Below are 12,954 nucleotides of genomic sequence, written 5' to 3' on the forward strand. Positions count from 1 at the left end.
TTTTGTTGCCGCGAAAATCTGGGAAGTATAGGGGTGGCTATGGTAAAATAAAAGAATCTATACTTGCTGAGTTAGTTCGAAAAATTACCATTTTACATCTTTTTTTTTTGTATACTGACCACTCATTGGATAGTGGGCTGATCGTCCGCCTGCTATTTGGAGCCTAGAGGACACATCCAAGTGCTCTGATTAGGGGGTGGTCATTTGCAGAATAACCTTATGGAATTTTCTAGGAAATGCGTTTGATGACAGCTGACAGAACACTTGATTACACTTGATTTCTTAATTACACTTAATTTCTTAAGCAATAAACACACAACTGCGTGAAACGATGTTAAGTACTTCTTGATATAAAAGAATGTGAAGATGTATTTGTTATGATGACAATGTTTTTACAGAATAGATAAAACCGTTAGATTCTGAAAAAGTTTTCTAGGATTTTTACTTTGCCTCTGAGTCAAGGTTTATTACTTATACTAATAGCATCTGTCTAATGCTATCAAAAAAAGCTGGCAATGCAAAATTCTGAAATATTACAATCATTACGAGAGTGGGCTACAGCAGAATTCATAAAAAAATATTATTGTTGCCTTTTGGTGTCATCTTTGTCTTCTCTCAGCGACTATCCAATGCCCACGTCGGTTTTCTCTGATGGTGTTGCCTAGCGGAATACTAGTACTAGTAGAGATGTACTGTAAAAATGTAGCAGTCCAATGAAACTTTCATGTAGGTTCTGTTTCTATCCAAAGAGCGACTTTTGATACGTTATAACATAGCGTTGGTTTGGCTCTGGCTTGTTTTTGACGTCTTTTTAGACGATTTTTGTGGGCTTTTGATTTTGTCCCGTTTGCTTGGCTATAAAAAGAAAAGGCACAAAATATAGAAAGCCCGACAAAAACGCCGAACATGACGTCAAAAACAAGCCAGAGCCGAACCTCTGGTTGGAGAGTAGCGGAGATGTAGATGAACAAAGCCTGATGAACGTGCTTAAAAGTAACAATTGACGCACTGAACGCTCTAGTTACTATGGTATTGCTCTTCAGTGATCTTTGTTGACAGTCTTCATTATACGTCTACAGTGCCAAATATTTTCGTTGGGTGGCGCTGACAGACGGTCTCAAATTGTGTTGCGGAACTTTTGGCTGACCTTCTTTCACAGACTGTTTACGCCTGGCCCTCGGACATTACAGTATTATCACGTGTAATGACGCTTTTGATATTTGACGTCAAACGTGTTTGCAAATAAGCAGTACCAAAATTTAAGCACAGAAAACGGGGAACAACAATTTCTGCTGTAACGTTACTTTTTTTTTAATGATTAAGACGATAAACGTATCAGGTACCACATACAGTATATCATAATTGCTCTCATTAGAGTAATCACTGTAAATAGATTAGATACGATACGCTTTGATTAGAAATACACATCAGATACCAATAGTAATTCTACCACTAGCCTGAAATTGTAATACAAAGTTAACGAATTTACCCATGATTGTTACTGTTACTAAAGAGTTACCTACTACTAAAAACAAACATAGCTTACTTCTAATTTACTTACATCAATAAAGGATTGAAATGAAGAGGTATAGAAAAATACAATGTAACCAGAAAATAGATTTGTCAGTAAGACAGCCTGCCAGCAGGCATGTCTAATGACATTGCTTGTAACAAATATATTCTTCATGTTATTTTGTTTTTCTCTAGTTCTTTGGGACAAGGTATGAAGTGCTTTATGCCGGTTCTATCTGGTTTGGACTAGTTTTAAAAGCCCTGAACCCTAGTAACCTCTCCGTCAGTGAACCCCGTGATGCTGCACTTGGTCCGCTGGAAAAACCGCTCAATGGAGGTGCCGGTACGCTATTGGTCAAACAGAAAAATAAATAAGAAATTACCCAATGGCAACAATTTAAAATAGACATGAGTTCATACCTACACTGTAAGTATAAGTATAATCTTCCCACAGTTTTACGTATTGCGACAGAAAATTTTGGATATATATCGTAGATGGAAGCAATAAGTAATCGTAGTCAAACATGCAGACACGAACGTATTGTGACAGGCAAACGTAGATTAATAGGTAATAAGTACATACTGTTACTATATAGATAGATACAAATATGAACATGTAGGTAGAGACTATAAACTTAAAGATGCAAATATAAAAAGAGTATAAAGCGTAATACCAGATACTCCTTTTTAGCCTTTCTCAACAGATTGTTGGCCTTCCGTTTCTAAAAGAACAAAAAGATTAAGCCGTATAAGATATATATACTGTGTGTACTACGTGCTTTGCACTTAGATTGTATATAGATATAAAACCTCCTTGGTATATCTAAGCAGCAGAACCCATGAAACACGTCTGATTTTTATACGATGAAATTGTTAAATTGGTTAACCTGGAGAAGTCAGCTGCAGACTTAAATTTGCATGTGCATATTCAAGGACCTCGTGCTCGGGATCGTCATATGGAGGAAGGTGAGGCGAAGAAACAGACTATTTATACATAAATAAATAAAGTCCAAATTTACCTAGCAACGTGGAAGTTTAACCATCCAATATGGCGAACAACACGTTACGTCATAGTCACGTGAGTGCAAACACTCTACAGCGTACATGACGTCACAAGTATGACTAGCCGCCGCCATGTTAATGGACAAAATTACGTAATACCCACGTGACCAAAATTACGTCATACCCACGTGACCAAAATACTCTGTTTCTTCGCCTCACCTTCCTCCATATGACGATCCCGAGCACGAGGTGCGCGAAGATGACCAACCCTCCCAGCACGGCCATGGAGACCCGGTCAAACACCACGGGGTTAGCCACTGCAGACACCAGGGCGTTCTGTACCGCCACCAGGCATTGGAAGATCATGCACAACAACACGTACTTGTCCTACACAAAAGATAACAATGAGAATAAATGACTATGACCAATTATGAGCGCCATTTTGAAATGTGCTCCCGCGAGAGCGTGACGAGAACGCGCGAGAGCTTGCACTAAAACGAGGACCGAGCTGGTTTGCGGTTGCTTCTGACAGTCTCACCATCGCGATCTGTAGGAATGAAATTAATCGATAACATTCCCAAGGCCGGCAAAAAAACATTATCTACTTTGCACTTATATGAAAGAGTATGCATATGACAGCTGAACACACATCACTTCCAGCGAACTAGCCGCCTTCTGTAGTGTAACTTAGTGACCCAAAGGATAATAGGAACGGACATGGGCACACCCATACACGTACGCATAGAAAGGTGTTGGAACTGCAACAACTGTATTTGAACCATTTGTGTAAATGAGCCACCACTGTTAGATTACATGGCACTTACCAGTAGTGTAAGGTAGGAGATGGTCGGCAGATTCTGTGAGATCATGAACTTGAAAGCCACCGACGTGAGCAGGAGGGTGAGGCTGACGCTGAGGCGGGATTCCGGCTTGTCGGGGGACACCGAGAACGCCGTGAACGACAGCGACATGATCAGGAACTGCAGGCACAGACAATAAAAATATCTCAAAAATAGCTGAGTTGATATCTGATGTTCCAAAGCTCATCTTCCACTTGTCGTGACAGACACAGTGTGCAGTAACTTAATCTATATAGAAAAAAAAAATAACCGCTATTGTAAATCTAGACGTAACTGTTAAGGCCCTGCCTTAGCATGGATAAGGTGTTGTGACGGAAGTAAAGATACTACTATCATCTAATAGTGTGAATTACCTTACAGAATAGATGAGATTCAAATGAGACGGTATGTACGGTACGTACTTGGGCTTTACTTACAAACATGGTGCCAGTCTGTCAAACCCATCGTTCGAGTCACTTATCAAAGCGATTGGCTCAGTCTTCATGAAGAAGTACTAGGTACTAGTAACGTTAGTAGGTACGGCCAAACTTTATTTCTTTAAAGGGCGAAATGACAGCTCACGATCTTTGGGCAGGCGATAACTTCAAACCGCCGTCAGATACATGAACTATGATGGACCAGCGATGGAAAAATGTTTTTAGGGTATATTTTGTCAATCAAACAAAACGTGCTGGAAACCTCTGGTGTTCCCCTTTGATTTATGCTTTAACATTTTGTTGAATCGAAAGTATTTCATACATGATTCCTAAATTTACATAATAATCTTTTGTGCTCTAAGTCTCTGTTGATTTTAAATACATATTGATAAGAAAATGATTGATTGATTGATTGATTGATCGATTGATCGATCGATTGATTGATTGCACCATGATTACCATGAGTAAAGCAACGTTCCAGACGTAGAATCCTGACTTCCTCTTGACGTGCATGGTGATGTGGTACAGCGGAAACTGTTTGTCTGACGTGGACAGGTCCTTTTTCGTGACGTCATGATCACAGAGAAGATGCCCGTACAGCTTCCACTCCTGGGAAGCTGGGAGAAAGAGTTTGTTCGTTTGCTTGTTTGTTTTGTCGCACAGAAAAAGGGAATGAAATATATATGACATCTTAAGAGAAAACAAAATGCAGGAGAAACTATGCCTAACTTAGGATCATGCGGAGCCGCCCTGCTTCAAACTTAACGATACAAGTGAATTATTCATCAGATGATTTGGATTAAATAGATAACTTTATAAGAATATGGTTACAGAAATATGTAGCCTGTGTTTACACGAGCACTTTGGCGGAGGTTAATGACCAGTTACAGTCGGCCGCTAGGAGCGCGATTTAGTCAGGCTACAGAAATGTGTAATTAGTCAATAACACGTTTCATAAAACTATCTTTTAGTGAGTGTAAGAAACTATTTGGTAAAGTTGATCTTAGAAACCGTTTGGTATTATAACATGCTTTATAACACGCTTCTATGAAATAGTGAATAAGCGTAACGACTATATCCCAAGAATTCATTCAAATTTGCGATCGTACAATCATCGATCGTACGAACCCTTATTAATTACCTGTAAAAGAATCCGTCCGGATGGTGTCCTTGGCTCCCATGTTTTTCATCAGCTCTACCTGGTCGATCGGCCATCTGGACCTCAACTTGATGGTCAGCTTCTAGAGAGTCAATTTAAAATAAAAGTTGTTATGATCATTTCCCCAAGACTATATATATTGATTGCAGGTTTCTTTCAGAAAAATGTGATCTGTCGAGAAAGCAAATAAGTGAGAAATACTGGCTTTTGTAGATAGGAATTGAATATCATTAATGCTTAGATATGATCTTAAACAACTATACAACTAGAAATAATCTTCAACGGAATGATCGGCCTTCCTCGTGTTGTACTAGCCCACTCACTTGAGTCACGTGACCTGACGTGAGCAACGGGTCTATTTTAAACGTTAAATCTACCAACACAGGGCCCAAAGTTTCTCCGCCTAAACTCTAACAAGGACGGTCTTCCAGCCTTCTCTCTGCTAGCTGGCCTTCAATGGATACAAATTTGGTGCCAAACGGTTACCTTAGCAAGCTAGATGTTAAGATAAGATAAAGCATACCTGGTAGTCAAAGGGGAAGTTTGCTAGCTTCATCGGCTCCTTGAAGGTTGCCTGGACTCTTCTCGTGATCTGTACGATCGGTATGTCGTCCATGTCGGTCAGGATCAGGTTGTGTTTTATCTCCTCTTTATCAACCGTCACGGCGTTGAACAGGACGATCCGTGGATCCCATTGGTCAGCCCAGTCTACCTCCTGATCGGTGATTGGAAAATGGGTGTTTTCATAGGTCATGTGACTATGACGTCATTTGGCATCCGCCATGTTGGCGGTTAAAGACGCATGTAAGTCATTATGCTAGACAAGTCGTTTTTCTTATAGTTGTTTACTAGTATATAACTTTTATCTTTATCTATTTTTCTATGTCTACTTTAACATGCACGCATTTCGCTTTCGTATATCTAGAGAAGATCACCGTGCTATATTTGCCCGGCGATAAAGACTTCCTCAATTCAAGGTCTTCAAGATCTTACCTCTCTGTCTTTCTTCCCCTTGAGCAGCGGTTCCTTAAAGCAGGCGGAGAGCCAGACTTCGGCCGAGAACGATTGCTTCACGGTGTCGATCTCCGTCAGAGAGATGATAGAAGCCTTGATGAGAACACGAACCTGAAAGGACAAGAAGAAAAAAATCGTCGCCTTGTGTGTGTCTTTTTAGTGTTCATCTAAAAGAACAAGACTATTGGTGTTTTTTTCATTAACATGTGGATCAGTTACATGTGGACATTGATCACATCCTGTTACTCTACGTTGAACGTGACTAGCATATAGAAAATATACATGAAATTATTGCAAAACACAGACAGACCAAACACAGCACCTCCCCATGAAACAGTTGCCTCTTCCATCGACCCCGTGACATGGGATGTCTGCGAAGTCTGATAAACGACAAGTTCTACCACTTATGAACTCTACTTCCTGTCACTCCCACAGTTTTTTTTCGGTGAAATCATCTTTCCACTCTCTTCCTGTCACTCTATTGACAGTGTGTTCAATAAGAAAAGAACATAAACACCCACAACTACCGTAAAGCAAAACCTTCATACACGGAGGCAACAAGATGGATCCGTGGATAGTTTTATCATCACTGGCTAAATAGTTTTTTTTGTACACAACCAAGGGGTTACTACATAGTCGACGTTTCAGTGACCGTCTGTCATCTTTGGGAAATACTGACTAGTTCTACTCCGCACTGCAGCTAGGTGTCGCTGTAGTGAGAAGGATGCGGTCCCAAACGTGACTGAGTTTGTGTACCCTATTATCACTGTTCAATTTTTAAAGAAGGTTACCTTCTTTCCGTCTTCTCTCTTCTTGTGCCAGACCTCGCTACTGCTGATCCGCTGGTTGTTCTCAATTTGTTTGAGCACAGCCAGGACCCCTCTCCCCGACGGAGTGGTTACTGAAAGTGGTAAGTGAAAACGTCAAAATTAGTCAGCCTGATACAAAAACGTTTGATTTTGGTTTACGAAACGTTCTAATTTTTCAAATATTTTCCAAGTGACGCCGGCTTTACAAAACGTACTGCTTAACCTTCTCCCTGCTGCCTAACCCAATAACCAATACACATTTGATGCCAAACAGCTACCTTAGCATGGTGAAGGTTAAATACCTTTTGGCTTAAACGCATCGTGATTGGCTACAGAATGATCGTCCAGGTGGAAGGTGACGTGACGCGAGTCCATCTAAAATCAAAACTGAGATGATAAGTAACAATAAAAAATAAACAACATAAACATCTGTTTTGATAATAAACAGAGTCGACAGACTGGATCAACTGATCACAATCTCTTCCGTCAGAAACTCCGATTCTGCCAGATCGCAAACTCTCCCCTATAACATGTATCTTACAAAGAATTTCGTGATCGCTTACTTACTTCGTGATCGCAATGTTGTTTAACCCGCGGAGAGAGACTCAGATCACGATCTCCACCTGTAGAATCTCTAGATCGCAACCTCTCCCCTAGCCCTAGCACCGAGTATATTACAAAGAATTTCGTGATCGCTATGTTGATCAACCCACAGTTAGAATCTAACTATTGAGGTCAATGACGTCAACGTTACCAGTTGGTTACCAATCAGAATCCAAATTTAGTCCGATGACGTCAGCGCTTGGTTAAGTTTAGAACGGTGACGCATCCTATACCACTATGACTCACTCATAACGTCAACACTTTGTAAGCTGTTTTTGTGAATTCTCCAGACATCCATCTGGCAAATTGAACTTTCTCTGATAATTGTTACCGTAATCAGGCACATTTCGGTGATTATTTCGTGCCTTAATGCCCTACAACCTAAAATACTGGCGCTTGTAGTGCAGAATATTGTTTACATGTGGCACTTCCGCATTGCTTGTAGTGTCAAAGGTCACATGTCAGAAAACAACAGACGTAAGCCAACATCTTATGATTTCCAAGCCCATCTTTTGCGTAAAATAAACGCTACTTAATAAACTCCATACTTAAATATTGTGCTAACAATCTAAGGAAATGGTACAATACCTTTTCGCACTGTCGAAGTGATCTAACACGTTTCAATAGTGGTTTGTGTAGAGCGACCGAGATCCCCGTAGATATACTTGAAAGGCCTCGTACTTCCAGCCCCGCCCTCCCTTAAGACCCTCTTAAAATGCCTTCCCTACTAAAGATGTCATCATTACGACTACGAGACGTCCCGACTACGAAACGTTCTTCTTCCAATGTTTTAAGAAATGAAATTAATATGCACAAATTTAAGAAACGTGACTTACATTATACCGTGTGTAGCTTTCCCTGGGACACCCTTACACCTGTTTCAAGTCAGGTCGCCCTTTTCCAAATATGGACTGTTGCTATGGTGATACGCCATCTTGGGTGCTACCACTTCATTGTGGGGGGACAGTCAACATAATCATGATTTAGCTGAATGATTTCTTGGATGAAACCTGTCTATGAATTGGGACGGACGTCAATAGCTGCACAACAGACAAAACGTAATAAGATTGATAAAGAATTGGGTTTTAATCGTTACTTACTTATCAAGCCACCTTGCGACTACATATATGCACTGCAGTGTCAAACTAATCCCCAAGCAGATGTTGGGTGAAAGAATGTAATATCTATTAACTGTAGGACTTCTCTTCCTATGGGGAAGTGTAGGTAAGAGAAGCCCGACCGCTAGTAAACGTTACGGTCTTCCACCATCTGCTTGGAGGTAGCTTCGACTGTCAATCACTCTTAGTGCCGAGGTCACGTGACGGCCGTAGGGAGGCGTCGATTGGTTGCTATTGGTAATATGATCTCTTCTTAATCTACCACGAAGAACATGTGTATAAAATTTCAACCGTGCTTTGTCTACACAATACTTTTCAATGTTTATATTGTTTTTTTCCACTTCTCAATAATTAATCAGCTTTTCCTTACAGATAAAAATAAGAAAGACATCTTCAGACAATGATCTAATCCATCGCTTTTAATGCGGTTGGTTCTTTCGCGGTCTCACATACAATCACTATGGATACAGTGACGCAAAAAGCTGTTGTTTACTTCATTTTTTTATTTGGATGTGCTGGGAAGATTAAAAGGGAAAATTTGCATTGTGCTTCCTTTGAATTTGATGTAAAGTGGATATACTTACTACAATACTTACTACATGTATTGGCGAAAGAGGGCTGGCATCGACGGGCAAAGCAACCGCAACGCGAAGAAGGCAAGGACTATACTTTAACGTCATGTACGAGTGAGCGGTAACTACTAGAACTCGGTAAAATTCTAAGAAAAGTCGTCAACGCAACTCGAGATCAAGAAGGCATTCAAAACTTGGACGTAGCAAAACGCAACAACAGAAAGAAACGTTAAGAAAACTCGCAAAACAACAGCCGACAACACTGCAATGGCTCCAATATCACAAGTCATGCTGCAGAAGTTGAAAAACTTCGGCACCGCTAGCATGCTGCTAGCCTTCCTCGCGTATCTTGTCTTCGGAGCCGCTGTCTTCCACACACTGGAGTCGCCGGCCGAAGATAAGATGCGTAGCGAGTTCTGGGAATTCAAGCGCAACCTGTCCAGAAGATGGGTCAATCATACTCATTGCTTCACCTCTGACGAATCTTCACCAGTTATCGTGCTCACACAGAAAGAGTTGCAGGACATGCTTGATTTGGTTTTCAAAGTGCAAGCGTGGGGGCTTCACCCCGATAGTACCGAGAAGAAGAGTTCTCGCCAGCGGTGGGGGATGGACGGGGCCGTAGGGTTTTGCGGTGCGGTGTTGACTACGATTGGGTACGGACACTTCGCACCGTCTACGTCCGCTGGGAAGGCATTCTGTGTGGCCTACGCAACGCTTGGCATCCCCCTCACCGCGTTAACCATCTCAGCCATCGCGGAAAAGATGAGACAATTCTCCCGTTTGCTGGCTCGGAAGATATCGCATATGCGGCCGAAATGGGATAGGCAATCGGTCGAGTGGAGTTGTAACGCCGGTCGCGTTGTTGTCGGGTTGGTCGTCTTTTTCTTCATCCCGGCTTGGATCGTGCATTTTGCCGAAGACTGGACTTACGGAGAAGCGTTCTACTATGTCTTTATTTCTCTCAGTACGGTTGGTTTCGGAGACTATGTAACAGGAGAACGTATAGACAGGGAATATTCAGTTAATCTGTTGGCCTATAGGGTCTTCATTCTGCTTTGGACCGGGTTTGGGATGGCGTTTCTGGGCATGGTGTTCACAATGATGTCCAAGGCTTTGAGGAAAGTGAGCACCAAAGTTAGTCCCATGGCGACAGCGTCCGAACAGCGTAAAAAGGTGACAAGGGAAAGAATAGCAAGTACTAGTACCACCAACTCAAGTGTGAGCACTATTACAGCTTAGTTCTTATGCATTACATGTACATTATTGCTTTCTGTGTGTTTAGATATTTGTGCTCTTGTGTATTCGTAGTTATTTGAATACACTGTAAGTAAAGTGACAGGAAGCGAGTGGGAAGATGGTGTTACCGGTCAGGCCGGTGGGAGTGACTGGAAGTAGAGTTCAGAGGTGGTAGAAGTAAAGAATAACCAATGGCGTACCAACAAGTTAATCTGAGCACTATAGTTTCAGCTTAGCTCTTGGTAGTACATTTTGGCAATATTTACAATATTACTAGTTTTGCTTTTGTCCGTTATATCTTAAATAGTTGACACCAAATTCGAGGAAGCTGTAGTAATTGAAATTCAATTTGAATGTGTTTTATTTCATAACGGTAAAAATGCATGCCTAGATGTTTTGTTGTAGTCCATTGTTTATATATGTACAACTCACATTGTAGTTTTACAAAATCCCCCTACTAACTAGCATCCGGTAGTCCTACTTGAAAAAGAAGAAAAACTATACAACTCTTCTGTGATGTCATGTGTATGTTGCCTATAGAATATTTTTTTGTCTGTTTGTATTGTAAACAAGTCTTCTTGATGTTAAGACAATTGGCCTTTTGATATGGTCGAATCATACCTTTTATTCTAAATGTACATACGCTTGATTGGTTCATCGTATGTGCACTAATCTCCAAGCAGATCTAATGGTTTGCGAAGACCGAATCCAACTGGCAGAAGAAGCTTGTATGGCCTTCTGCCAGTTGGATTCGGTCTTCGCAACCATTAGATCTGCTTGGAGATTAGTATGCACGTCATTGGCAATCTCTGAAAAAATCACTTCGGCTTTTTGAGAGGCAAAGGACAATTATTGGCAAAGAAATGGTTTGTGTATATAGGGTGGATTTGTTCCATTCATTTACTCATTTGTGAAATATTCAGTAAGAAGGGATTTGTGTTTGGAATTAGTTTTCATCAATTATGAATAAATCGTAATTCCTTGTTTTCATGTATGAGTACTCGTGACGTGGTGTTTTTTGGGGTTTAAACTATTGGATAATATCACGTTTTGTATAAGATACACAATAGTTCAATCTGAGGAGGATTAACTTTTTGAGGAAGGGGTGTGTTTTTTCAAGGTGGTGAGAACAGCTTTCTTCAAATGCTCACCATTGTAAGACTATACATCCCAATGCCAGAATATAGTAGTACAGCCATACCCTTACAAGTGACAAACCGCTACATAAGGATTGGACCACCTGGCCATGGCTAATGTGACCACTTTTTGGTGGTCCTTAGATCATTTTTCCCATTGAAACACACTATCTGTAGGGGCCACCTGTCAACGGTGACCATTTTCTTCTTGTCACTTGAGAGGTCACTATAGACACGTTAAAATGAATAATAGAAATGAGAAGCGAAAGTCAAACATATGATTTTGGAAATTACTTTTTATTTACAAAACTGAAGTGTTGTACAAAGATACACGTGTTTAGTCTAAAACTCTAAGGCCAAACTCACTACATTTTGAGATGAAATGTTTTGCATGAGTGATCACAGCATGGCATCACAAAGCTTAAGAGTAACCTTAATTGTATGGCATCTTCACAATAGAAAGTCACCCTTCCAGTTTACAGTCTGAAAGATTTTGTTTACTTTAAGACTTAATCAATATGGTATCATATTCATATCTCCATGTTGTTTCAAGTAAGAAAAAATATGTTTCAATTTAGCTTATGAAGTGAATTGCTTATGGCCATATGATTGTGTCACTGTGAAAATGTTCAGCAAACTGTTCAAAATCCTTCCTTATAGCACATTGATCAGAGTGACAAATTTTGCTTATCTGGAAAAGCCTTGGAAGAATTCTTCATTATTACCTACTAATTATCTACTAATACTAACAGACGAGTCACATATTGTCCAATACCACATAATGTCCAGTATCACCATATCAGTTGGCCAACAAAAATATTACACTACTTCACAGCTTGCTCGGGATCCATCATATCTCTTGACTTGAAGTTAAAGATGAGGGGGCTCCAGAGTCTTCTTTCTTCTCTGTAACTTGAATCTTAAAGGTTGATCATCTTGCGTCAAACACCACGACTGTAAGAAAGTGTTAAGGAATTCTTCTCAACGAAAAAGGTTGTAGTTAAGTCAGGGTTTTTTAAACTATTTTTTCCCATCATCTCAGAAAACTCATGCTCAGTACCTGATACAATTTGACCTAATTGAAATCTAACATATCTTTGTATAAATAGACATGCAAAGTTCGTTTATACAAATGTAATATTTGATACCTGAAAGAATGAAACTCTGAGCCAATCAGGGCTTTTGCACATATTAACATGCATATCTAAATTATTGAAATGAGGATTTTACCATATTAAGGCCAGATTTACTCGCATGAATGTTTTTCACCCAAAAAAGGATACTTCTCTTGGTCCTCTTCTTGTACATGATTCTGTAGCCACATTCCCGGCAGCGGATCGGGTCTCGCGCCTTGATCTCGTTCTCGTAGTGACATTCTTCGCGTAAGAAACAAACAAGATGGTTAAGAAACGGGAACATCAGTGAACAGATCGACAATGTATGTCCACATTCAGGTAAAACAAGTTCAGTGGAATGGCTACCATCAAATAAACTTCAGTCATTGATTAAACATT

General features: G+C 40.4%; 2 protein-coding genes across 5 annotated transcripts; one reads left to right on the top strand and one right to left on the bottom strand.

The window, feature by feature from the left end:
* Window positions 1-1,615: 1,615 nt before the first annotated feature.
* LOC136424335 (neuronal acetylcholine receptor subunit alpha-9-like) lies at window positions 1,616-8,296 on the bottom strand. 4 transcript variants are annotated; one of them, XM_066412899.1, is made up of 11 exons: window positions 8,212-8,296; window positions 7,075-7,147; window positions 6,755-6,864; window positions 5,943-6,074; window positions 5,473-5,664; window positions 4,932-5,031; window positions 4,250-4,407; window positions 3,339-3,494; window positions 2,734-2,901; window positions 2,187-2,234; window positions 1,616-1,860 (listed from the first exon to the last, which is right to left on the bottom strand). In XM_066412899.1, exons 2-11 carry the CDS (start codon window positions 7,145-7,147, stop codon window positions 1,765-1,767), a joined length of 1,233 nt encoding a protein of 410 aa, XP_066268996.1. In that variant the 5' UTR covers window positions 8,212-8,296; the 3' UTR covers window positions 1,616-1,764. The 4 variants fall into 4 exon arrangements, with proteins under 4 accessions (XP_066268996.1, XP_066268994.1, XP_066268993.1 ...); XM_066412897.1 differs by having other exon boundaries at window positions 7,075-7,159; window positions 8,212-8,288; XM_066412896.1 differs by lacking the exon at window positions 8,212-8,296 and adding an exon at window positions 7,964-8,079.
* Window positions 8,297-8,751: 455 nt separating this feature from the next.
* LOC136424336 (potassium channel subfamily K member 17-like) lies at window positions 8,752-10,349 on the top strand. Its single transcript, XM_066412901.1, has one exon. It carries the CDS (start codon window positions 9,333-9,335, stop codon window positions 10,305-10,307), a length of 975 nt encoding a protein of 324 aa, XP_066268998.1. The 5' UTR covers window positions 8,752-9,332; the 3' UTR covers window positions 10,308-10,349.
* Window positions 10,350-12,954: the final 2,605 nt, after the last annotated feature.

Source organism: Branchiostoma lanceolatum, chromosome 18 (genome assembly GCF_035083965.1).
Source record: "Branchiostoma lanceolatum isolate klBraLanc5 chromosome 18, klBraLanc5.hap2, whole genome shotgun sequence".
NCBI classification, from domain to species: Eukaryota; Metazoa; Chordata; class Leptocardii; order Amphioxiformes; family Branchiostomatidae; genus Branchiostoma; species Branchiostoma lanceolatum.